The following is a 27,364-nucleotide window of genomic DNA, read 5'->3' as shown; positions in this document are numbered from 1 at the left end:
CATCTACTGTATACCTCTTCTCTGTGCAACTCTTTAAACTTTTCTTTTAAGGAGTTACATTAAAAAAAATCATTTATATATATATATATATATATATATATATTACAAATGCATAAAAGTTTACCTGGTCTTCTTCAGAACTAGATATAGCTTCCAATTTCTTTCTGATAACATTAATACCTTTTTGATAAAGCTCAACAGCTTCCAAACCATTTGACAGCTGACCAAGTGAGAGATACTTGGCGTGCCCTTCATCTGGTGCAGTATCTACACATTGGAGTAAGATCTAATCATGAAGGAAAGTAATTTGAGTTGGTTGGGGGGGAGGAATTAATCAAAAGAGTGCCCAAATACTATTAGTTAGAGAACTCGTAAATTCATTTTAACATTTTTGTAACAAATTATTTGGATTGTATATTAAACATCCCAGACTACATGAAATCGATCCCAAATCCTGTAAAACATATAGTATGACCGTGATGACTGCTGTGATAATCTACAAATACCTTCACATATTTTAGACAAAAAAAAAAAAAAAAAAAAAAAAAAAGAGTCAAATCCAGGGTCTGGACATCTGCAATGCTTTCCAGATCATGCTGCATGTTTTCCAGAACTGGTCAAAAACCAAAAAAGTGTTGAAATACAACTAAAACTTTCTTAAAAGTAACCAAAAGAATATAATGCTAATATGACTCTTAATTAATTTATAGTTAAATTAAAACTAATTACTATTTAACACATGGAGGTCAACTTATTAAATGTTATTTTTACAGCAGCATCCTCATCATCCTTTACAGCCATGCAGTTCTTCTATCACTTCAGCACTACTTTTTTTTATTTAGACATTTATTAGAAAAAAAAAAAAAAATACAGAAATATTTAAACCATCTCAACGTTAATATAAAATATTATCTAATAAACAGACAAATAATAACAATGTAATAAAATCATTTAAATATACAACACTAAATGTACACATTACATAACAAGTGATATGAATCTCCAATCTTTATAAAACAACTGATGTAGTTGGCATTGTGTTGTAAAATAAATAAAAAAAAAAAAAACAAAGAAAAACAACATGAATATTGCCATGCCATATTAAATTTTCACTACACAGTTAATTGTTCTTTGGATCTTTAGAAAAAAAAGTTAGCTTTTTTTTTTCTAAAATAGAATTTTAGAAGAAAAAAAAAGGATATTCAAAAGAATTTTTGCAAAAATTCTTTTGAATATCCTACCTCTTTAATGACCTTAATTCCCTGAAGCACAGCATGGGCAAGGTTTAGCTTCCTGAAGATAATTTTTATCCAGTCTTTTTCAGCTTCTTGTAAACATCATCAAATAGCTTACTTTTTGTCTTTATTTTCTCAATTTCTCTGTTCTTGAAGTAGGTGCTGTTCACCATCTTTAACTTTCCTCAAGCTCCTCAATAGTATTTTTTCTTCTTCATTCTGCTTCTTTCAGCTCTTTTCATATTGTAATCTCTTATTTTCTAGGTATGCTTATAAGGAGCATTTACAGACAACAAACAGATTGCAAATTTCCTGTTGTAAGCACACATTCCAGCTTATTTCTATAATTTTGCAAAGCATCTTTAATATTCAGTCTTGCAGTTGACATCCTTATGAACATGACAGCTTTATTTTCTTTGAGAATCCATACTGGGAAAAACCTTGTTTGATATCTGCACTGCAATGCACTAATGTCAAAGATGTCTGATTACTTTAATGATGTTCAGGTATTAAGGTTACCAGATGATCATTTCATATTATTATTTATTTTTTTTCCAATAACAGTCAGCATGCAAAGCATTATCTTCATATTCAATCTTCACTAACTGTAAAATATTAAACTCATTCCAAAGTTCATTAATTGAAATGTTTAATACAATTAGTGTACTGAAAGCAATGAGCACATTCAAGACAAAAAAGAAGCTACAAATATAAAAATGAACAGTCTCACAAATACTTAAACACTTTGCCACTCTTCTACCAAGTCATCAGAAATTCCACATTTCTGCCAGCAATGGAGATCAAAAATACCACTGCAGTAAAAGTTGATTTCAGCCATTAATAATCACAAATGCATGGCTTCTTTGACAGTGCTATCATTCTCATAGTGCCTGTAGTTTGTGTTTTTTCAAGTCTTGAAGAATTATGGGGGGGGGGGACAAGTCTGAAGCTGTAGAGTGGATGAGGATGTTGTTGTTATTTGGTTTTTAGGAGCATTAGCAACTAAGGCCACATTGCTCTGGGGATATGTGGTGGTCATTCCTCGACCTTTCCACATCCTCCGTATTTGGTGGTCACAGACTCAAACCCCGGTCTAATAAGAAGCGTGTGCCACACACTGCTACTCCTACCCACCTGGCTACAGAGGCGCCTTGTGGATGAGGAAGCACTTCTGAGCTGAACTTTGCACCTTTTCATTTTATTTTATAAGCTAGATTGCCTAAAATATTAAATTTACAAATAGGTGGTGTTTTGGTTTTAAGTGTGCTTTATCTTTATCTGCTGTTGACAGTAAGTAAATTATCATTTTTCCAAATATTGATTATCAAACAATTTTTCATAATTGGTAAGTCATTTTTCTTTTTCTTTTTTTTCCTTTTGTTGAGAAATCATTCTCAGAGACTGTGAAAATGATTATTAGTATTAATTGTATACTAATACTAAGGGCAAAGAAACCCAGCTTTTGTTGAACCAGCCAAAACAAAAATAAATAAAACAGTAAACCTTGTTATTTGGAGTTCAAGCTACCAGAAACTGTGCATTTCAATTTAACTGAGTTTGAATTACTGGAACAAGATGAGTATGTATTGGCATTAATCAAAATTTTTAGTCAGATACTCTTATTCTACTGTACAGAATTTTCACAATTCTCTCATTTAAAATGCTGAGAATCTTTTAATTTTGTTGTGGTAGATATTTGCGAATAGATGATTAACACATTAATAAAGACAAGTTTAAAGACAAGCATTAGCTTTAAGTTTTGGAACATTACAACATTCATATGAATAGCATAGCTTTTTTCCCTCTGCACAGTTCCTCAGAAGCTTTTAATGAAATGTACAATGAAGTTTGCGAGAGGCTGAGTTTTAAAGGCATCAACCCCCCCGTAGCAGAAAAATGGCCATTATGCATCACTCAGCATCCCCAAAAACTGTCTCCAAATTTTCTGATTAACAGTATCATATTCTCATCCTTGAAATACTTCATTCGTCTTCTGGCATAGCTGACACCCATGCAGGCACTTCTACATGCATCACAAAGTTGCCCATAGATGTCTACTGCTGAGTTTCCCTCCTTCATAGGTGCCTCCATAGCCAGGAGCAGCAGTGCATAGCACATGCTTCTTGATTAGACCGGGGTTCGAGCCAGTGACCACCAAATACGGAGGATGCGGAAAGGTCAGGGAATGACCACCGCATATCCCCGGAGCAATATGGCCTTAGTTGCTAATGCTCCTAAAAAAAAAAAAACCCTCCTTCCTAAGGAATTCAATCACTGAACGTTAAAGAAATGATATGCTGCTGATGGTCATTTTTTTACACTGCATGATAAAATGCAAGTTGTGCACATGCACTAACTCAGTATTCTTAGTGGAAAAGACAGTTAGCTGGTGGATGGATAACTCTGATACACTACTATTTTGGGCATATGTGGGCAATAATTTATAAAAGCTCCACATTTATTGAATATGAAGCTCAGGAAATACTTTTCAAGGGACCAATACTGCCAAGAATAAGCCATCTTGATGAAATGTGTTTAAAGAACTTTTTGGCTCATTTTTCACTGCATTTAAATTAGCCAATTAGCCATATGGTACAAAGAACACCCATGTTTTTGATGCACCAGCTAAAAATAAATAAAATTAAATAAATAAATAAGCTACCTATGTGATTCCCTCCACCTGACTTCTGAATTTCTCTCTTCGGTTTGCCTCAATCACCCAGGGAGATAACTTATTCCATTAATTAGAAACTCTCTACCTAAAAGAAAAGTTCCTACAATCCAATCGAAACCACTTTCCCCGTAATTTGAACGCATGGCCCCTAGTTCTGGAATCATTTATAACAGTGAAAATTTTGATGGACCTATTCATTCACGCTACTTTCTTCTCTCAGAGACTTACAGACCTCAATTAGTTCTCCAATATTCAAAGTCTTCCTCATATAAACACTCCTGCTGATCTCAGCAGGCACATTATCCATCTTTGGAACATTTCAGGAAGCTGAATGTAGTTGTCATAAAACTGCCTTATAGTGTGCTATTATCGTCAATCTATCTCTCAGCAAATGCTTGAAAAATAATCAATAGGATACCATGAGTCTTTCCTTGCCACCTATCCTGCATGGAGAATATCTTATCTACCCTTACTGCAATGTGCAAATTCTTTCTTCTAGTTTTTTTTTTAATAATTCAAAAAATCTGCCAGGCATATAAATTATTTTGTAGTTGTTATTCCCCAAGTGTAACACCTTGCATTTTGCATATTAAAACATATTCACTTTTCTGACCACCCACGAAACCTAAGTCATCCAAAAGTGCTACTTGACATTGATTATTAACTACTCTCCCAATCTTGATATCAACACAAGATTTTGACATCCTGCCCTGCCCTGCCCTATATCTCTTTGTAGATGTCATTTAAGAAAATCAGAAAACAACAGTGATCTGAGAGACCCCACTTCTTATTTTAGCCCAACTTGAGGAGTAATCAATTGCAACCCTGTACTTCCTGCCCTGCAGACACCCTGCAATCCATTTAAGGATTTTCCCTGTGATCCCAACATGTTCCAGCTTATACAGTAACCTATTATGCAGGAGTGAGTTAAATGCTTTGCTGAAATAGTAATAGTATTCGCCATATAGTGCAAGGAAGACACAGGCTTTTGCTGCACTGGCCAAAAAAACCCAAACCAAGCAGATAAGAAAACACAAATTATATGCTTCCCTCCTACAGGTAAATATCCAGCTGTCCTTTGAATTTATTCAAACTGTGTCTCAACTACCTGTGAGGGCAACTTTAGCAGAGCCATACGATACAAGAAAGCAAGCTTATGCAGCAGCAAAAAAAAAAAAAAAAAAAAAAAACTCACTTCACTCGTCTATTCACTCCAAATGCTTATCCAGCTCAGCCTTAAATTTATTCAAGCTATCAAACTTCCACAACAAGAGATGGAAGTCTGTTCCGGCAATCAACTACCCGCTGGCTAAAGGCAAATTTCCACACATCTATTCTACAACTGTCTTTCCTCAGTTTGAATCTATGGCCCCTCAGGTTCTTAATCTGAGCAAGAGGAAGAATCCCATCAGCATTGACGATGGGATTCTTCCTCTTGTTCCACTATCAACGACTTGCAGGCTAAAAGAAAACTTCCTACAATCTATCTAATCTATACCTGAAGCTTTGTAATTTGAATTTATAATCCCTAGTTCTGGAATTGTTTAGAACATAGTGTTAATTGTAAAGTGTCTCCGGGGGTTCCCCCAACTCCACAACTATTTTAGAACAATGGGAATTCATTTTACTAATCCCTCTCAGAGCCTTATAAACCTCAATCAGGTGACCTCTGAGTGAGGTGCCTGGTTGTCAAGCTTGTAGCCACATAATTGGAGTCTTTCCGCATACGGTCATTCTTCTGCCAATCTCACCATCCAAGCTGCCAATCTCTGGACCCTTTCAAGAAGCTCGATGCCTTAAGAAATCCAAGTAAACAATGTTGAAATTATTTCCTACATCAATTCACAAGTAACTCTGTCAAAATAGAGTTACTTGTGTTTAACCAGGTTAGTTAAACATGATTTTCCCTTTACAAAATTGCACTATGTTTTCCTTAAATTCCATTTCTATCTAAATGACCCTGTATTGCACTCTTAATCATTGCTAACACGACTTTCCCCTACCAATGAACTTAGACTGACCAGTTGGGTAGTTCCCCTGCTTTACTCTTATAATTATATTGGCAACTCAATGATACTTCTCCAGTTCAAAGGAACCTCTCCTGGGTCCAATTGTGCCCTCACAATTAACCTTAATGAATGATTCAATTCACTCTCTTGCCACATCCTTCAAAATTACTAGGTATATACCCTCATTCTCAGGAGATCTTACTCGCTTTTGCTTGAACTTTTTTTCTAATAGACAAACATCTGTAATTTCAGTATCTAATTTCATGCTTGAAATTAGATACTGAAATCTCCATCCAGTTTCTCCCCATCATGAATGGTCTATCATTTGCAATATCAGCTAGTAATAATACTTTCCTGCACCCTCTGCACAATATGTGGAGTACAATTTATACAGGAAGGACAGAACAGGAGGGAGGTTATGCTCTTAGTTAAAAAGCATATTAAATCTAAGGCAGTGCATCCAGTCGACATGGGTGGCCAGTGCAATGCTGAGTCAGTTTGAGGTAACTCTGGATTGACTGACAAAGAAAATTTTTAAAAAAAGAGAAGTTCAAACTACACACACACACACACACACAAAACTAAAATCAATCACTTGGACACAAAATGTACATAAACCAGACTGAATGGAAATCAAAACTACTGAAAACAGCATTACCAAATGGTACTACTGAGCAGTGTGCAGATAAAAGAAACTTCCTGTTCAGGTTATGGCAGTTACTCTTTAGAAACTTTATAAACAATGCTTCAATAAATTTCATTTAATTAAAACCCTAGACTGAGCACTCCCTTCCCCTACCAGGTTAGAGGATGTACAAAGTGCATATTTTTGTAATATACAAGAAATAATGCACATGACCATCATGTTTTACACACAGGAAACTTGTACCAGTGGAAACAACTATACAAATTAACAAAGATATGTAAATTTCACAGACATGAAAAATAACTTTGGTTGGCAATAAAGAGGGAGTTTTCAAAGTTTTCCTTGTCATAAATTGGAAAGGCATTGCTGCATTTCTAGTTTAGCCAACAGTTCACAAGTTTCCTCATTAATTACAGTATCAGTTAAAAGTCAATTTTTTAACAGTGAAATCAGAGGGCATACCTTTGAAGGCATGAATTACAGCTGACTAGAAAATAAGATTGAAGAGCATTTAGTTTCTTTTTCAATGGGACCTCTCAGGCATCCAATTGGTGATCCCTCCCAAGGCACTTGGACTGAATAGCACTATTCCAGAGGAAGACAGCACAACTCTGGGAGGTGGGTATCAAAATACACAGAGTGCTGTTGTGAACAAGTACTGCGTGAACCATGCCAAAGCAGGATACAACTGTATTCTTATTTGAGATCAACAAATCATAAATACAACTGCTTGTTATGTTCCCATTAATTTTCTATAATTTGTCTTAGTGCAAATATATGATACTGGCATTCCTAGTTTGACTTAAAAACAGACTGATTTACTACAAAGTTATATCCAACAATATTTCTAACCATCTTCTCTGAGAAATTAAAATAGATCTTACCTAATACATTAAAGTATGAAATTTCCTTTTTACATACTGTACAATTAATGTCTTTCTCCAACTTCAGGGAACTTGCCCTTCAGAAAATCTCTTTTAAGTTAGTTCTAAAAGCTATTGCTATATTTTCATTTGGACTATTTATTTCCAGAATAAATTACAGTAAACGCTGGCCATAGTGATCACATTTACAAATTGAATTTTGATTCTAATAAAAGGCAATTCTAATAAGCAAAAATCGATGAATATTATCCACAGGCTATAAAAATAAAGATATAAAGCACAAATTTACACTTTATTACCAAAGGTTTATTAACAATTAAATGATACGTGAAAATCGGAAGAATATTATCCACAGGTTAATTAATATACATATTCATTAAACATAACACTTTGTAATATGATTATAATTTAAAATACAGTTTTTTTTTTTTAGGAGCATTAGCAACTAAGGCCATATTGCTCGGGGATATGCGGTGGTCATTCCCTGACCTTTCCACATCCTCCGTATTTGGTGGTGACGGGCTCGAACCCCGCCTGGCTACAGAGACGCCTTTAAAATACAGTAGTCACTTATTTTAGATTGCTTTATGTTATCACTACAAAGTCTATTTATAGATTTTTAAATATTGTATAATAGTCTATATTCGCGTTCACTTGCACCAGTTTCTTCCAACACTCTCCCCAGGACGACTATAGCTTCAAGAGTTTGATGTTTTGTAACTGGAATTCATTTGGGTTCATCTTCATTTTCCTAATCCTTGGCAAAATTAAGAGTAACAGACTGGGCAATTTCTTCATCCGTTAAAGCTGTAGGAACGTTAAAGCCAAAAAAAAAAAAAAACACTTCCCATTTCACCTATCCAGTCACTCCAAATGTTTGTCAGTTCAGCCTTAAATTTATTTAAGCTATCAACTTCCACAATAACAGAGTCTATTCCAGCAATCAACTGCTGGCTGGGTAAAGGCAAACTTCCGCACATCTATTCTACAACTGCCTTTCCACAATTTCAATCTATGCCCCCTCAGGTTCTTAGTCTGAGCAAGCAGAAGCATCCTGTCAGCACTGAGCCTGCTCAAACCATTCAAGGCTTTATACACCTCAATCAAATCACCTTGCAGGTGCCTAGTCTCCAGATGCTGCAACTTGCAGAACTTAAGCCTTTCTTCGTAAGTGCACCCCCTTTGTTCCTGTCCTTCTCTCTACTCATTCTAGCAACTCTACATTCTTCCTAAAATGAGGCCTCTAGACCTGTATGCAGTACTCAAGGTGTGGCCTGAACATTGCCTTATACAAAGGGTTAATCACCTCCTTGTCTGGCGCCTCCGTAGCCAGGTGGGTAGGAGCAGCAGTGCGTAGCACCCGCTTCTTGATTAGACTGGGGTTCGAGCCCGTGATCACCAGATAGGAAGGATGTGGAAAGGTCAGGGAATGACCATCGCATATCCCCGGAGCAATATGGCCTTAGTTGCTAATACTCCTAAAAACCAAATAACAACAACAACCTCCTTGTCTCTGCTAGTAAAATTCCTATACATCACTGACAAAACTCCATGACCTGCTCTAGCAGCCCGTCTGCACTGCTCAAAGAACTTCATGTACACCGGGGGCTCACATCTGGTGAGTATGGGCTTGGCAAACCCAGGGTCCTGAGCGCTGGATATCATCATTCTTCTCTTTCTTGGTGATTCCCTTCTCTCTCTCTCCCCCCCCCTCCCTCTCTCCCTCTCAGGGTAACGTGGGAATTTTTTTTTTTGGCCGGTGCAGCATAATCCTCAGGCTTCCTTTCACCATATGGCTAATAATAATAATATTTGACTGCACAATTACCCCCAGGTCTTTTTCATTCTCCACCTCCTTAATGTACTAACTGTGTAGCATACGTTAGGGAGTACCACACAGTTGGTATGTTACTCTTGGGTTACTATTACCCATATGCAGTACATTTGCATTTGTCAATGTTAAACTTCAGTTGCCACTTCTCAGCCCACCTGCCTAACTTTTATAGATCCTGTTGCAGTAGCATACTGTCTTTAGTGTCATTAACAACCCTGCCAACCTTTGTATCATCTGCAAACTTGGACATTATGCCTGATATACCTTAATTGATATCATTGATAAATACACAAAACAACAATGGGCCCAGCAGTGAACCCTGGTGGCCTCCACTGATAACATTAGTCCACGTAGAGCAGTGTCCATTGATTACCACTCTCTGTCTTCTCCCACTCAACCATCTCTTTATCCATTTCAGCAACTTGCCTTTAATGCCATACCGCTCCAATTTGTACATCAGTCTTCCATGTGCAACAGCATCAAAAGCTTTCCTGAAATCAAAGTATATGATATCAAAATTATTTTTTGCATTCAGTTCCTTTGTGACCACATCGTAGTATTCAATCAAATTGGTCAGATAAGACTTCCCCTTAACAAACCCCTGCTGTGTCTGAACTATTACTGCAGTCTTGTCTAATTGATCTAATTAATGTCTTGTCTTGTCTAATTAATCATGAATAATTAATCCACATTTATTTGAAACAGTTGCTAATACTGGTTTCGGAAACTTCATTCCATGCACTCATTGTCATATGAAGTGCATCTAGAATAGTTATCTGCTTTGCAATATCAAATGATGTTCCCAAACCATCATCCATAGATTGGATGATTCTTCAACCTCATATCTGATCTACAAACGGTCTTAAAGGTTTTTATTTCCCTGGTCGAGAGGTTGAATCAGGAAGACCAGTGCTGGTTGGTGTACCAGATTTATGAAAAGATATCATCTTCTCCTGCAACAGAAAACCAAGATTTCAGAAGACCTGCCCACAGAATTGAATGATAAAATAATTTCATTTCAGAAATTTATAATCAAACATAGAACAACTATCAATTGATGTCTAATGAAAATGTGGATGAAACTCAAATGAATTTTGACATGTCAGTCAGCAAAATGAACAAAATGTGAGAAAAAATCCGTGCTAGCAAGAATGATTGGTCACAAAAAAATGAACAAGATTTACCGTTATATTAACATGAATGGCTGATGGCACAAAGCTGAGGCCAATGGTAATTTTCAAGAGAAAGACTACCAAAAAAAAAAAAAATTCCCTAAAGGCGTACAGGCACTCCCCGATTTGCGTAATACTCGACTTATGGAAATTCGACTTTATGTAAGTTTTTGCCGGCCGCTGCAAACTTAAAGAAAATATGAAAACTTATTTCATCCGAAGAATAAATTATTTGCACTTTCTGGTTTATTGGGCTTTTCTGTTAGTGCATCTAATTATAAACGGGTAGTAAACTTGATCTTACTGCATTTATGATAATCCCGAAATGGAATTGTATGTTTTTTTACGTTATTATGGTGAAATGTGTTTCCCCTTCACTGAAATCTCCAATCATATAAAAAACAATTTTTCAGAATCTTTTCTTCATTCCTATTTAATTATTACAATGGTGAAGGGAAAGTGACCAACGGAAAGTGAAAGTGGTAGCAGTGCTAGGAAACGGAACAAAACTGATTTAAAAATACTATTTTAAAAGACAGTGCACATATAAAAGAACATATTAAAGGATCAATGCATTTAAGATAAACAGTGATCACAAAACAGGTTCAGGTGGTATATCAAAGATGGCAAAGCTATTAATAATATGGATGGAAAATCAGATTCAGAAGTAAGTGCTTCCGAATCAAATGGCCATTCAAGAAAAAGCAAGAAGTATTTATGAAGATATTAACAACAAGTACGGCAAACCCCAAGTCAAGTTCATGGCAAGCAACGGGTGGTTTAACAGGTTCAAGCATCACACCGGTTTCCACAACATTAAAGTAAGCAGTGAAGTCGCCAATGACAATTCTGCAGCTGCAGAGAAATTTTGTGATGTTGGAAAAAAACCCTTCTAAATCACCACAGCTCTCAACTTCCACAGCAGCGTATTATCAGCTGGAGAGGTATTCTGGCAATGATGGTCGAAAGGTAAAACTTTCTGACATTATGTCTGTCTCCTTTCTCTTTTTGTAATCTTTTTTAATTTTTCCTGCGCATGAGATAAAAAAAAAAGTAATAAATAATTCTATTTACATGTTCCTAACCATATCCATGTCCGTTGGTCAGCATTTCTTTTTTGTTTCAATCAAATTCAGCGTGCATAGTTGCGAATACCGCATAAGCATTTAGGGAAATTCCAACTTACGTAGAGTTCCACAGAACGCAACCCTTATGCTTGTCGGGGAGTGTCTAGTCATGCATGTTCATGAGAAAGGTTGGATTGACAAACAAGGTTTACAAATATGGCTGAAAAAAGTGTGGGGCACTAGGGGAAAAAATCGACTAGGGGCACTGAGGTAAGAAAAGTCTACTGGTCTGGAATACGTTTAAATGCCATCTGATGGACAGTGTTATTGCTCAAATTAGATCCCAGAACACAGATATAGAAGTGATTTCTGCTGGAGGTCTAACCAGAATTACACAACTACTTGATGGCTGCCTAAACAAACCTTTTAAGGATATTATAAGAAAGCTGTGGAATAACTGGATGACTGAAGGGGAAAAGACATTTACAAAGGGAGGAAGCATTCCCGCTCTGACACCAGAAACTTTATAAATGGGTTGTTCAGGCATGGGGAAATATCAGACCAAAACAGTGGTGCATTCATTCATTTAAGAAATATGGTATCTCCAGTGCACTTGATGGGACAGAGGATGGTTTCTTGTGGATGACAGTGATGAAGAAGTCGCTGATGATCCTATGACAGCTGAAGATGTTTATGATCTGTATCATGATCAAATTCAAGCAGAAGATTGGGTTATTTGGTAATGAAGACAACAGCAAACAAGTTTTTAATGGCTTTTAGTTAATAAATATTCAGTAAGAGAAAGTACTATTTTCTTGTTGTAAAGAATTTATTCTTGTATTATATCATACCTTGTGTATACCATATATAATAATGTCCTTATAATGTTCCCAAATTAGTGTTAATTCCTAATTATATTATTATATAAATAAAAACATTAGAATTAAAACATTTTTATTTCATCCCGTGAAATCTATGATTCATATCACTCTATTTATATTTTACTAAATTGTGTGCATGCATGCATTTATTTATTTTATTTTTTTTCTCACTACAAGTATTTTGGAATGGCTTTGTACAAAAACAGAGAAACCTCTTATGTATTTGCTACAAAATATGTTTAAGATCAAACCCAATACCGAAATGTCACACTATGGTACGCCTATCAGTACTGCTCAAAAGCTGGTGTCACATTATACACAAGCTATATGAAAAAATCAGTTCTTTTTTAACCAAAAAATCAGGGGTCGCAGTATACATGGAGTCACCTTATACAAGAGTATATATATATATATGATAATTCCATTTCTCTACGTTTCCAAGTTAAGAATACATTATCCATAGGGAAAACTTAAATGTTGCCAAATGAATGGCATTTCCCACAACACCCTTGATGAATAGCTCTATCACACAAGCAAAAAGATATTGGGTTCCTTCAATTTGATTCCATTTGGTGTGATCTGGTGATGTCTGCATTCTTTCAAAAATTTTATCTATAAGAAAAGGTTATATTATCTCTGGCTTTTTAATATCCTTATCACTATGTTTTTCTGTTCCCTTATGTTTTGGATAGTGGGCTGTCTGTATATTTCTTTAATTTGATTTTAAATGAGTCATTTCTTTGTGGATTACAATATACATACTATTAGTGACATGCATTACTATTAACAGCATTCAAAATCTATAAGATATCAATCATTGAAACAAGGATACGTCTTTAGCTCTGTCAAGAGATCCCAATTCTAAGAGAACACCAGCAAGCATCTCCAATGCTTTTACATTAGTTGGCTCCAATGTAACTGCCTTCTCACAAAATTTCTGTGCCAAGTCGTAATCAAATGTATTAATACACGATTCAGCCTTATAAAAAATAAAATAAAATAAATTAATAAATATGATATATGTTATAATATAGGGTGAGCATAAAGTAAAAACATAAAATGTTGTAAATATATTTGTATAGCATATTAATCTACAGATAGGAAACACAAAAACCAAGTTTTATTGTGGGGAACTTCAAAAGAAAATATGCAAGTAAAAACACTGATCACATGTTAAGTAAATTATGTTATTATTAAATTATGTGTATACAGTCGGACCTCTCTAACGAACTTCCATATAGCAAAATTTTCTATGTAGTGAATTTTTTTGATTTCCCCCTGGTCATTACATCGAAAATAGTTTCCGTATAACGAAGAAAATTTCCATATAATGAATTAATTTCAAGAGACCTGGATACACATTGTTCGCACCTCTGGCCTTTAGGCAATAAAGCTGATGCTGTAGAAAGCATGAATTAAGAGCTAAAAGAATTAAGCATTAGCCCCTTTAGCTTTTAATAGCTAAAGGCTTTAATTCCATGAATTAAGAGCTAAAACATTTTGCAATATAATGGTACCTGTAAAATCATGCAGAAGAAAACAGGCAAACTACGATGCAGGATAGAAAACGATGGAAGTTTGTAAGAGGTCTTTGTCCAGCAGCGGGTCTGCAATGACAAAAAAGAAGTAAACCCTATACAACTTATACACTACTATGCCGAGAAGTCCCACTGGTCAGCTGTTCACAGCCATTGGTAAAGATTAAGGCATATTCCCGATGTGGGCATTTGCTCTGGTCAACCTATTTTCTACCATAAGCATCCTATTAGAGAATTAGGAGAGTGATTTTCCTTTATCTCGGGAAATTCATCTGTAGATAGGAAACACAATTCACTAAATTTCATCTGTCACTGTTTACATGGTAGCCACAAGTGGCCCCCAATTTCAGCTTTGTTTTAATTGCTTTTAATTGTTTTAATTGTTCTAAAGAGAGCATCAAAGTGATGCTCTCTTTTGAACAAAAGATTTCACTTATCTACTGTTACCAAAATGGCAATAAAATGATACTGCTGCACAAAATGCCAAATGACAAAAAAGAATGAAGAAAAGGAAAGATCCCTACTTAATTCAACTATAAAGACACTAATCTGGACAGACTGGATGAGTTAATGATAATAAAAAAAAAAACATGAAAAAGTGTTCCCTCTATATAGGTAGAAACCATTGCTGTGATTAATAGAACCATAAACGAATTATTCCTCAACTTTGTCCTTAAGAGAATGCTGTGCAGGTGAGGTGTTTAAGCATTTACAAACATCCAAGGCATCTGTGCTCAAAGGAATGAACAAGATCTTAAAACCACACCCTTATTAAGTTCAAATCAGTTCAAAAATTGTTGCCCTCTGAACCCAGAACGTCCACCTGAATTTTGCAAACCCATGTATTGTCCAATATTTCAAATATGACCAATAATGGTTAGATTGCATTTTATGGTCAGATGAAGCCTAATGTGCATAACTGTTGTGTGAGGTGAAGAAAACCTACATGCAACAAATGACAACTATTATACGAGAAAGAGGTAACATTATTATGCAGTTTCATATCCATTTTCAAAATTGGACTTCTTTTTTTAAACTGTTAATGGATACTTTATTATTGTATTCAGAAAGGATAGATATATGCGGATTAGATATATTGCAAAAATGTCATTCCAGAACTTGAGATAGAGAGGCGTGTTGGACCAGGTGATTTTTCAACAGGATGAGGTGATTTCATATACTCATCAGAGAGTTACTTAATTATTAAGAACATTTTGGTGGAAGAAAGACTGACAAAACTGTTGAAATGCAATCGCCAGCTCAATATTCACATTTGAATTGCTGATTCTGTGCCAAGTCGTAATAAAAAAGTGTAGGATCTAAAAGGCTGCATTTGGAATTATCCAAAAGATGTTGCACAATTAAAGATGGCAATTCAAACTGAGATAAAAAATGTATCATGAGACCCAGCTTTCTTGTGACATTCATAATTTCATAAATCAAATCACAGCACTGTTATTGATTCAAAAGAATAACAGTTTGAGCAATATTTTTACAAAATAAAACTTGGTTATTTGGTTTTCTAGTATGTAGATTAATATGTTTATAACAAAATACAAGGGGAGGGGTTCAAAACAGATTTGTATCCACCAAGAAGCATCTGTGACAGAAGGTTCAAAATGACATTTTTGCCACCTCTCATCAACACACTTCTGAGGCCAGTTTTGTTGAAGTCCTCTGACTGTCCTTCAAACCACAATTTGGTAGCAGCAGAAATCACCTCCTCCTCATCACCATCAACAGAAAAGTGTTTATCCACAAAGAAAGGACTTCAGGGCAGGAAGAAATCTGAAGGTGCAAGGTCAGGGGAATAAGCAGGATGTAGCAATATTTCAAATCCACATTCATGGGCACCTCACTGCAACATGCAAGGAATGCACAGGGGCATTATCAAGGAGCTTTTCACAGCTTTCCCAGTTTCTTTTATAGCAGCATGTAGCTTTATGAGAAGGTTGGAATAATACTTTTCCATTACATTACAGCCCTTTTGAAGGTGATCCATTGGTATTACACAATGCTGATCCAAAAAAAAACTGATCTCACCTTGCCAGCACTTCGTTGCACCTTTACCTTTTTTTTGGGGGGGGGGGATGATTCTACATTCTTCCACTGTTTTGAAATTTATTTAATTTTAGAATCATAGTAATGGATCCAAGCTTCATCCATGGCAACTAGCCACGGAAAAAAATTCCTCTTGCTTTTCCTGGCACATCATGTGCACATTGCATCCTTTTCTCCTGGTAAGGGGTCAAAAGTTTGGGAATCCATTCAGCAGATGGGTTCCCAGACTCATATGCAACTGTTGATGGATGATGTTCTCCACAGATCCTACACTAATTTGGAGCTCTGCAGTTTCTTTGAATATGGCAACCTTCCAGGATGGATTAATGCCTCAATTTTTGCAACACTCACTTCTGTTACAGCAGTGATTGGCCATCCTGGGATTTTCTTTATACACTGAGGTTCTTTCACATTTGAATTGTTTATACCAATGTGCAAGCACACTGTAAACTGAGCAGTCTTCTCCATAACCAGCAACCATTTCTTCATGGATTGTTTTGGGTGTTTTCCCTTGCAAAAAGAGGAACGGAATCACTGATCTGTATTCCACTTTATCCATTGTGACACTTCACTTCATTCAGCACCTCAAAAAAAAAAAAAAAAAAAAAAAAACGAATTGTCAGATAGAAACCAAAATTTATTTGATTGCTATAAAGATTTCAAGATATCAAAAAAAAAAAAAAAAAAATCTCTTTCTATGACAACTACTTCTAAGTGAACACAAATCTTTTTTGAACTCCCTTCATAAATATATTTTTACATTAAGTTACTTTATGACCATTCTGTATTTTTATTTTTTCACAATTGTAAAATATATCTGTAATAACAGCTTACCCTTTTACCAAATGTTTCACAAAAATATAAATTAATGAAACATTCACTAATAATCCTATATGGAGTATTAGTGAAAAAAATAAGCTAATTATATAAAAACAACAATTCAAGAAATAACAATATGATGATGAAATAATCTTATTAACATAAGAAAGAAGAATTACATAGTTCATTTTATTTATTTTGTTAATGGACTGAGATTTTAAAAAAATATGTTACTTTACTTATAAAATTGATTGAGCACTCTTGCTCAATTTTTAAGACTTTTTTTAGCTTGTGTTTATCCTCCAACCGTAATACTCTTTCAAAATGCATTAATTTTTCAAATTAAGATCACAAATGATTTCAGACTAATCTATCAATATTGGCATGGAATGAAAATTTTTAAAATTACTGTGTTAAGGTATGTGCATTTTAGAATGGGTGTACCTTACATCCTGGCCCCCCACCACATACCATCATTTGAAATTGAAAAAAAAAAAAAGAAAAGAAAAGAAAACAGAAAGAAAAACTTTATATTCCAATACAGCCCTAAGATGGCTATAAAGAATTTATATTTTCATTGCAACTGTTTTCTGGCAGCCAATATACAATTGCCACATTTAATAATGTGGTTGTGCATTTCTTTTAACAGTTTATGGTCTCAATCTCACAACTTGCATACTAATAGCCATATACGCTGCCCACAGATAATACTCAGCCCTAATTAGAATTTCACCACAAATTATGTGAGAAATATATTAATACATTAATATAATAGTGAACACCTTCTGAACAATGTGTTCCTTAATCATTCCTCCATCAGGACCTGTGTTTATACTGTGCCATATTAAATGCTAACAATTATGTACTTAAAGTCATTCTACTTGGCCTGTTATCACAGTGATATATTTAACATTAGGTTGAAGTATGCTTCCTTATGTTTTTATAATATTATTTGTAAATTTACCGATTAAATATGAAATCATTAGCATTAGCAAATGCACATGATGCAATAAAGCAAGTTTATATAGCAACAGCCAAAAAAAAAAATAATAATGAATAAATAAAAAACACCTTATTTCACCCATCCACTGACTCCAAATGTTTGTCAAATTCTGCCTTGAATCTATTTAAGCTATCAACTTCTACAACAACAGATGGAAGTTTGTTCCACCAATCAACCACCCGTTGGCTAAAGGCAAACTTCCGCACATCTGTCCTACAACCATCTTTCCTCAATTTGAATTTATGCCCTCTCAGGCAATTATTCTGAGCAAGAGGAAGAATCCCATCCACATTGAGCATACTTAAACCATTCAAGGCTTTATACACCTCAATCAGATCACCTCGCAGGTGCCTAGTCTCCAGACACTGTAATTTGCAAAACTCAAGTCTTTCTTTGTAAGAGCAACCATTTGTTCCATTCACTAATCTTGTTGCCCTTCTCTGTACTTGTTCCAACAGCTTTACATCCTTCTTAAAATGAGGCCTCCAGACCTGTATACAGTACTCAAGGTGTGGCTTGACCATTGCCTTATACAATGGAATAATCACCTCCTTATCCCTGCTAGAAAAATTCCTATATATCATTGACAAGACACCATGAGCTACTCTTGCAAACCATCTGCACTGCTCAGAAAACTTCATATCTGCCTGCACAATTACCCCCAGGTCTTTTTCATTCTCTACCACTGTCAGTGTGGTACTACAGAGTTGGCGCCTCCGTAGCCAGGTGGGAAGAAGCAGCAGTGCGTAACGCACGCTTCTTGATTAGACCGGGGTTCGATCCCGTCACCACCAAATACGGGGATGCGGAAAGATCAGGGTGTGATCACCGCATATTCCCGGAGCAATATGGCCTTAGTTGCTAATGCTCCTAAAAACCAAATAACAAACAAACAAACAAACTACAGAGTTGATACGTTACTCTGGGATTACTGCTTTCCATATGTAGTACTTTACATTTGTCAATGTTAAACTTCATTTTCCACCTCTCAGCCCATCTGCTCAACTTTTCTAGATCCTGTTGCAGCAGTGTACTGTCATTAACAACCCTGCCAACCTTTGTATTGTATGTATACTTGGACATTAAGCCTGATATACCATCATCAAGGCCTCCGTAGCCGAGTAGGCAGGAGCGGGAGTGCAGTAGCACACGCTCTTTGAGTAGACCGGGGTTCAAGCCCCTGCCTGCTGAATACGGTTGATCTGCCAACCCGCACTGGACCAGCGTGGCAGATTATGGTCCATTCCCCTCAGCATGAGTTGTTGAGGAGGCTTCCACCCTGCAGTGGGTTGATAATGGCTGCACTTTACTTTTTTTTTTTTTTTACCATCATCAACATCATTTATAAATACAGAAAAGAACAATGGCCCCAACACTGAACCCTGAGGGACTCAACTAACACCATTAGTCCACAAAGAGCAGTGTCCATTGATTACCACTTTCTGCTTCTTCCACTCAACCATCCCTTTATCCATAGCAGCAATTTGCCTCCAGTGCCACACTACTCCAATTTGTGCAGCAGTCTTCCATATGCAACAGTATGAAAGTTATTCTTTGCATCCAGTTCCTTTGTGACTACATCATAGTATCCAATCAAATTAGTCAGACAAGACTTCCCCTTAACAAACTCATGCTGTGTCCAAGCAAAAACTGAAGTCTTGTCTAAATGATCCTGCAATGCTTCTTTAACCAGTGCCTCCATTAATTTCCCTGGAACAGAAGTTAAACTAACAGGTCTGTAATTACCTGTGTCTCCCTTTGATCCTCCTTTGTGGATTGGGGTCACATTTGCACATCTCCAGTCCATGGTTACCTCCTCTGAGTCCAGGGAAGCTCTCATAATTATGGCTAAGGGTTTGCTTACTTCCTTTGCCGACTCCTTTAATATAACTGGAAAGATTCCACCCACCACAGGTGCCTTTCTTGTGTTTATCTTCAACAATTTCTCCTCCACTTTACTCTCAGTTATTACAAGATTATCTAGCTTTTTGCCAGAGTTGAATACACCTCTGGCATTCCCCTCCCTGAATAACTCCTCACGTATGAATTTTAATGCAAAATATTCATTTGGTTTGTTAGCTACCTGAGCAGGATCATCAACAGTTGAACCATCGATATCAAGTGGACCAATCTGATTCATTCCCTTCCTTCTAGAGTTTACATAAGTAAAGAACTCTTTGCTGTTTTTCTTTGCATCCTTTGCCAAAATTTCTCGTAATCTGCCTTCGCCTGCCTAACCTCCTTTGTAACTTGGTTACAGAGCAGCTTATATCTATCAGAGACTTCTGTTTCACATGTTAATTTATATGTATCCCATGCATTTTTCTTCTCTGTCACATATCTACTAAATCTTGATGTTGTTATTTAGTTTTTAGGAACATTAGCAACTAAGACCATATTGCTCCGAGGATATGCGGTGGTCATTCCCTGACCTTTCCGCATCCTCCGTATTTGGTGGTCACGGGCTCAAACCCCTGTGTAATCAAGAAGCTTGTGCTATGCGCTGCCCACCTGTTGGTAACATCATCAGTTGGTTCCCCCATATAGAATTTAAATACTGTCTCAGACCGCAGTAGTCATCTTTACAAAAGCAAAAACCTTCCCTTTACCCTTGATGGTAGTTACCTCTTTGAGTAAATCCCACTTCAGCACACTGTGATCATTGCCACCTAGTGGTTCCTTTATCTGCAGATTCTTGATAAATGAAGAATCACTACTGATAATCAAATCAGTACCTCTAGTTGCCTCCTGAACATGCTGCTGTAGAAAACCTTCGTCCAATAAATCTACAAAAGCCTTGCTAGTGTGTGAGTGACCAACCCACCAATTCCAGTAAATATCCAGGAAATTAAAATCCCCCATTATAAGACACTCTAATTTATTGGCCCACTCTATTTCTCTGCACAATTGCTCATTATACTCATCAGATTCATTAGGCCTATAACACACACCTACTCTCATTTTTCCTTTCCCAGTGGCGCCTCTGTAGCCAGGTGGGAAGGAGCAGCAGTGCATAGACACGCTTCTTGATTAGACCGGGGTTCGGGCCCATCACCACCAAATACGGAGAATGTGGAAAGGTCAGGAAATGACCACCACATATCCCAGAGCAATATGGCCTTGGTTGCTAATGCTCCTAAAAACCTAATAACAACAACAACAACCTTTCCCAGTGCTTATGTCACACCAAACAGACTCAACATTGCATTGTCCACCCACATCAATTGGATGCACTTCCTTAGATTTTATGTGTTTCTTTACTAACAGCATAACCCATCCTCCCTTCCTGTCCTGTCTATCCTTTCTGTACACATTGTACTCCACAAATTCCAGTTCTGCACTGCTTATGTCTGTGTGACACAATGTCTCTGATATTCCAACAATATATGCCTTTGATGTCTTGACTAGCACTTCAAACTCATCGAATTTATTAACTACACTCCTAGCATTGGTGTACATGCAAGTATACATGCACCTGTTTCTACTCTTAGTTACCCTAACACAGCCCATGTATTTACTTGTTCCACTATGACTCCCAGCAGCCCTGGAAATACCCATTGCCTTTCTTTCCAGGCTGCTGCATTTCAATTGCATTTCAATAGAAGTATATACATCATTAAGTCAATACTTCATGATGAAATATATTGACTTCATGAAAATATATTGACTGTAAGCAAACTTAAAAAGAATCCTAATGGTAAGAAAAAAGAAAACATTAATATTATACTTATCTATGTTTATTGTCTATTATATCTATGGAGCTCAGGGTAACTCGGAATTTTTTTTAGCTGGTGCAGCATAAGCCTTAGGCTTCCTTGCACTATATGGCTAATAATAATAAAAATAATACGAAGAATAATAAGCTTTACTTTGATATTATCAAACAGCTTTTTAATCTCCAATAGTATTTTTTTTAATGAAAACCCCAAACACAAAAAGTATTAAAACCAATAGTACTTAGTAACGTGTTTTAGTAGAAGGTTGAGAAGATGAAAGAAGATACTCCTTGACATTAGACTTGAATTTCTGAAGACTGTAATTTCCAAGAAATACATGTGAAGGGAAGTTAAAAGAATAAATGAGGAAGAAGAAAAGTTGGTTCTGTGAGTTTGAAGCTGGACGATAAAAGGATGCTCACAGATTGCAGCACATGTTCAGACTGGTGTTGAAGGTTGGTTGGTTTAAATGGAAGTTTATTGGTGCAAGGACAACTAAGGCCAAATTGCACCTGTCACAGTAATTCTGCAAATGATTTTTTTTTTTTCCCAGTCATATGTCAGATAAGTTCATATAAATGAATTTGTTTTAAAAAATTAAATAAATTGGATAAATTTGCGTCATCACTGAAAATATGGTTCATCTATAATGAATTGTTTTGGGTTAAAACTGATTTAAAATTTGTTAGTCGAGCAGCATGATTGTAGGGACACTCGAGGAGAATGTGTTTCACTGTAAGTAGGGCGGAACAATGACGACAGTGAGGAGGATCACCTGTCAACAAATGGAGGTGGGTCAAATGGGAATGCCCAATACATGTCCTTGCAAGGACAACCTCTTCTCTGTTTAATCGTGAACTAGATTTCCAGTATTGTGGCTTTTTCTTTATTTGGAAAAGTTTGTTATGGGTCTGTTGCTGCCATACTGATGTCCATTGCTGAATACATAACTGTTTTATGACGAGTTTACAATCCATATAAGGAATCGAGACAGGTGAAGACACTGGGTTGACTGGATTTTTTGCTGCTTGATCTGCTTTTTCATTTCCCTGGATTCCAGCATGCCCGGGAATCCAGCAGAATCTTACGTCTGTGTTATGCTTTGTGAGATTAATTAACTCTGCTTTGATTTCTTTCAGGATAGGGTGAGAGTTCAGACATTTATGTTGTAAAGAAGTTACTGCACTCAAGGAATCGGTATAGATTATTATCTCTTCATTAGACCTGTTGTTGACGTGTTCAATAGCCATTTTTATTGCATGAAGTTCAGCGGTGTAAATACTGCAACTTGGGAAAAGTTTTTCAGAGATTGCACAAGTGGGAAGAACTACTGCAGCGCCTACATCTGTATCAGATTTGGATCCATCAGTATATATTTGCAGACAGTGTTTGTTTGCTGATGCATCAGCTAAATGTAGCTGCTGTATATTTTTATTGTTCAGGGCCTGTTTTCCCCATTTTCAAAAAAAAGTCATCACATAAAGTTTTAAAAGTGGACCATGGAGGCTCTATTTCTCTGGTATCTTGGTGGATATTGTCGAGTGGGACACTCCAATACTGAGCAACATACTTCAATCTGATTCCAGCAGGTTTATTTTCATTTGGTTTATTCCTGTAGAAATTTATGAAAGACGGGTTAAAGAGGTAAGGACAGATAGGATGTGAGAGCATACTCCGAAGTTTTGCAGCGTACGTAAGCAGCAGCATCTGTCTCCTTAAGGATAATGGAGGTTCACATGCGTCAATATATAGACTATGCACTGGAGATGTTCGGAAGGCACCTAGAGCTATTCTAAGTGCATTGTGTTGAATGGTACTTAGGGACTGTAATGCTGACTTTCTAGCTGAGTCATATACGGGTGCACCATAGTCTAGTCTGGATCGGATTATGGTTTTATATAAGTGAAGAAGGGAGTATCGGTCAGCTCCCCATGATATTGCATAAAGAACTCTAAGGATATTTATTTTTTTTCAAACAAATAGTTTGTAAATGCTGTATGTGTTTCAGGAAGTTTAATTTCTTGTCCAATATTAAACCTAGGAATTTAATATTGTCATTGACTGGAACATCAAATCATGCTGGGCATGGTCATGTATTAGACAGGGAAGCATGTGCACGAGGTCGGTGAACGTTATGGAGGCAGTTGTCTTTCAATGGAAGACAACAATGTAATTATTTACCTGTGCATTTGTAGTGACGTAAATGTCCTGCTGCCTTCTCCCATTGGCTCGAATGAATATCACTAGGAGGAAAATGTTTTAATGTAGAGAGATAATAAAACACACACAAGCCTACAGATAAGAATGGCATCAACAGTTCTTTGCGGTATTGGTGATCCACACAGAATAAGAATATATCAACTGAGCTGCTGAATAAGTTTGAGTGATGGATAAGAAAGAACCTATAAAGAGAAAACATTCAACTGGAGAGAGCAATTAAAGATTGTTTTTGTCTAGTACTACTGGGGAACGTGCAGCTAAAAAAATAAAAAAATAAAGTGCAGCAATTATCACTGCATGATGGAAGCCTCCTCAACAATTCATGTTGAGGGAAATGGACCATAATCTGCCACGCTGGTCCAGTGCGAGTTGGCAGATCGAACGTATTCAGCAGTCAGGGGCTTGAACCTCGTTCTACTCAAAGAGCGTGTGCTACTGACCACTCGGCTACAGACGTGCCAGCTAACCCTATCTCAAATAAAAGGGGGCGACTGCCAAGTATTTGAGAAGAGTTTGGAAACTGCCTATAAAGATTTATTGTGACTAAGTGTGATTTAACTTAACCCAATTTAAGTGTTCTATTATTGTAGTTTAGGAGATGGTGTGTACATGGCCAGTTTATTTAGATTAGCCCATGTTAGTAGCCAATATTCCACTAAGGGGAGAGTGTTAATGTTGGAGGGTGTAGCAGCCGACCATTTCAGCAGCATATAAGACAGAAAAAAAAAGATAGGTTTTTATATAGTGAAGAGTGGTAACTGGGTTAGAGAACTGAATGAGCTGTTGTCTCAAAAGCCAATCTTAGAGAGAGAGAGAGAGAGAGAACTTTAAGAAAGTTGATGTAAGAATGGAAAATGAGTTTAGTATTGAAGAGTACGCTAAGATCTTTATAATAGAGAACCAATTTAATGGGCTGAGAACCAATAAGAAGGGCAAGATTAAATGGAGAGGTTTTCTTGTATAAAGAGATGTGGGAACGTACCAGGATTAGTATGAAGGCCAGACAGGATAAAATAATTGCAATCTAAAGGATTAGGAAGTTAATTACATATTCTATTTTTAGAAATACAAAAACCTAAAGGTGAGAGAAAGCCAAAATACAAGGAACTTCAAGAAAATACACCTTGATTGGTATTTGCATGCTTGTTTAATTTTAATGGCAAAACACACAGAACTTAAGGAAATTGTTAAGCAGACCAGCCATTAACAAATTTCCTCACATATATCCTACAACTATCTTTCCTCAATTTGAATTTATGCCCTCTTATGGGAATTTGAATTTATTTATGGGAAGCAGTCACCCCTACTCTGAGGGTTACTGCTTTTCATATGCAGGATTTTACATTTGTCAATGTTAAACTTCCGTTGCCACCTCTCAGTCCATCTGCTAAACTTTTTTTAGATCACATTGCAGCAGCACACTGTCATTAGATTCATTAACAATCCTGCTGACCTTTGTATCGTCTGCAAACTTGGACATTAAGCCTGATATACCATCATCAATATCATTAATGAATATAGAAAACAACAATGGATCCAACACTGAAAGCTGGGGGACTCCACTAATAACATTAGTCCACGAAGAGCAGTGTCCATTGATTACCACTCTCTGTCTTCTACCACTCAACCATCCATTTATCCATAGCAGCAATTTGCTTCCAATGCCACTCTGCTCCAATTTGTGCAGCAGTTTTCCATGTGCAACAGTATCAAAAGTCTTTCTAAGGTCCAAATATATGATATCAGAATGATTCTTTGCATCCAGTTCCTTTGTGACTACATCATAATATCCAATCAAACTGGTCAGACAAGACTTCCAATTAACAAACCCATGCTGTGTCCGAGCTATAACTGAAGTCTTGTCTAGATGATCCTGCAATGCTTCTTTAACTAGTGCCTCCATTAATTTCCCTGGAACAGAAGTTAAACTAACAGATCTATAATTACATGTCCCCCTTTGTGGACTGGGGTCACATTTGCACATTTCCAGTCCATGAGTATTGCCCCTGATTCCAAGGATGCTCTCATAATTCTGGCTAAGGGTTTGCCACCTCCTTTAATATAACTGGATAGATTCCATCTACCCCAGGTGAATTTCTTATGTTTATCTTCAACAATTTCTCTTCCACTTTACTCTCAGTCATTACAAGATTATCTAGCTTACTGCCAGAGTTGAACACACTTCTGGCATTTCCCCTCCCTGAATAACTCCTCATGTGTAGATGCAAAATATTCATTTAGTTTGTTAGCTACCTGAGCAGGATCATCAACAGTTGAACCATCGATATCAAGTGGACCAATCTGATTCATCTCCTTCCTTCTAGAGTTTACATAAGTAAAGAACTATTTGCTGTTTTTCTTTGCATCCTTTGCCAAAGAATTCTTGTAATCTGCTTTGCCTGCCTAACCTCCTTTGTGACTTGGTTACAGACCAGCTTATATCTATCATAAACGTCTGTGTCACCTGTTAATTTATATGTATCCCATGCATTTTTCTTCTCTTCCACATGTCTAATTAATTCATCTGACATCCATTTAGGCCTAAATCTTGAACAATATTTCTTAGTTGGTATGAAAATTCTAGTAACTTCCAAGATTATTTTGAATTTTCTGTTGGTAACATCATCAGTTGGTCCCACCGCATAGAATTTAAATACTATCTCAGACCACCGTAGTCACCTTTATGAAAACAAAAACCCTTCCCTTTATCCCTGACAGTAGTTATCTCTTTGAGTAAATCCCACTTCAGCACACTGTGATCACTGCCACCTAGTGGCTGCTTTATCTGCAGATTCTTAATGCATGAAGAATCACTACTGATAATCAGATCAAGAGTATTACTTGCTCTAGTTGCCTCCCGAACATGCTGATGTAGAAAACAATCATGCAATAAATCCACAAAAGCCTTGCTAGTGTGAGTGACCAACCCACAAATTCCAGTCAATCTCTGGGAAATTAAAATCCCCTATTATAAGACACTCTGATTAACTGGGCCACTATTTCTCTGCACAACTGCTCATTATACTTATCAGATTCTTTAGGCCTATAACACACACCTACTCTCATTTTTCCTTTCCCACTGCTTATGTCACACCAAACAGACTCAACATTGCATTGTCCACCAACATCAACTAGATGCACTTCCTTAGATTTTATGTTTTTCTCAACTAACAGCATAACCCCCTCCTCCCTCCCTGTCCTGTCTATCCTTTCTGTACACATTATACTCCCCAAATTCCAATTCTGCAGTGTCTGTGTGACACCATATCTCTGATATCCCAACAATATCTGCCTCTGATGTCTTGACTAGTACTTCACGCTCATCAAATTTATTAACTATACTCTTGGCATTGGTGTACATGCAATATACATGCACCTGCTTCTACTCTTAGTTACCATAGCACAGCCCATGTATTTACTTGTTCCACTATGACTCGCAGCAGTCCTGGAAATTCCCATTGCCTCGCTTTCCAAGCTGCTGCTCATCTGCATTTCAACAGAAGCAGTGAAGGAATCACTTTTACCTCTGCCAGCAGCTACTGTTAATCTATTAGTCCATGTATCCCTCCCCCAAGTTAGCAGTTTTCCAACCCACCTAACTCTGC

General features: G+C 36.6%; 1 protein-coding gene across 1 annotated transcript in view; it reads right to left on the bottom strand.

Moving 5' to 3' along the window:
• The window catches only part of LOC150090926 (uncharacterized), a 153,170-nt gene that overhangs the window by 105,408 nt on the left and 20,398 nt on the right, over positions 1-27,364 (bottom strand). The window contains exons 3-4 of the mRNA XM_090380689.1: positions 13,235-13,381; positions 125-286 (exon numbers count right to left, since the gene is read on the bottom strand). Of these exons, the coding sequence (XP_090236815.1) occupies positions 125-286; positions 13,235-13,381 (309 nt within the window). The remainder of the gene's footprint in view (positions 1-124; positions 287-13,234; positions 13,382-27,364) is intronic.

Source organism: Mastigoproctus giganteus, chromosome 1 (genome assembly GCF_048544385.1).
Source record: "Mastigoproctus giganteus isolate SK-2022 chromosome 1, ASM4854438v1, whole genome shotgun sequence".
NCBI lineage: Eukaryota > Metazoa > Arthropoda > Arachnida > Uropygi > Thelyphonidae > Mastigoproctus > Mastigoproctus giganteus.
The sequence above is the reverse complement of the archived record's forward strand: the minus strand, read 5'-3'. Positions and strand labels throughout refer to the sequence as shown.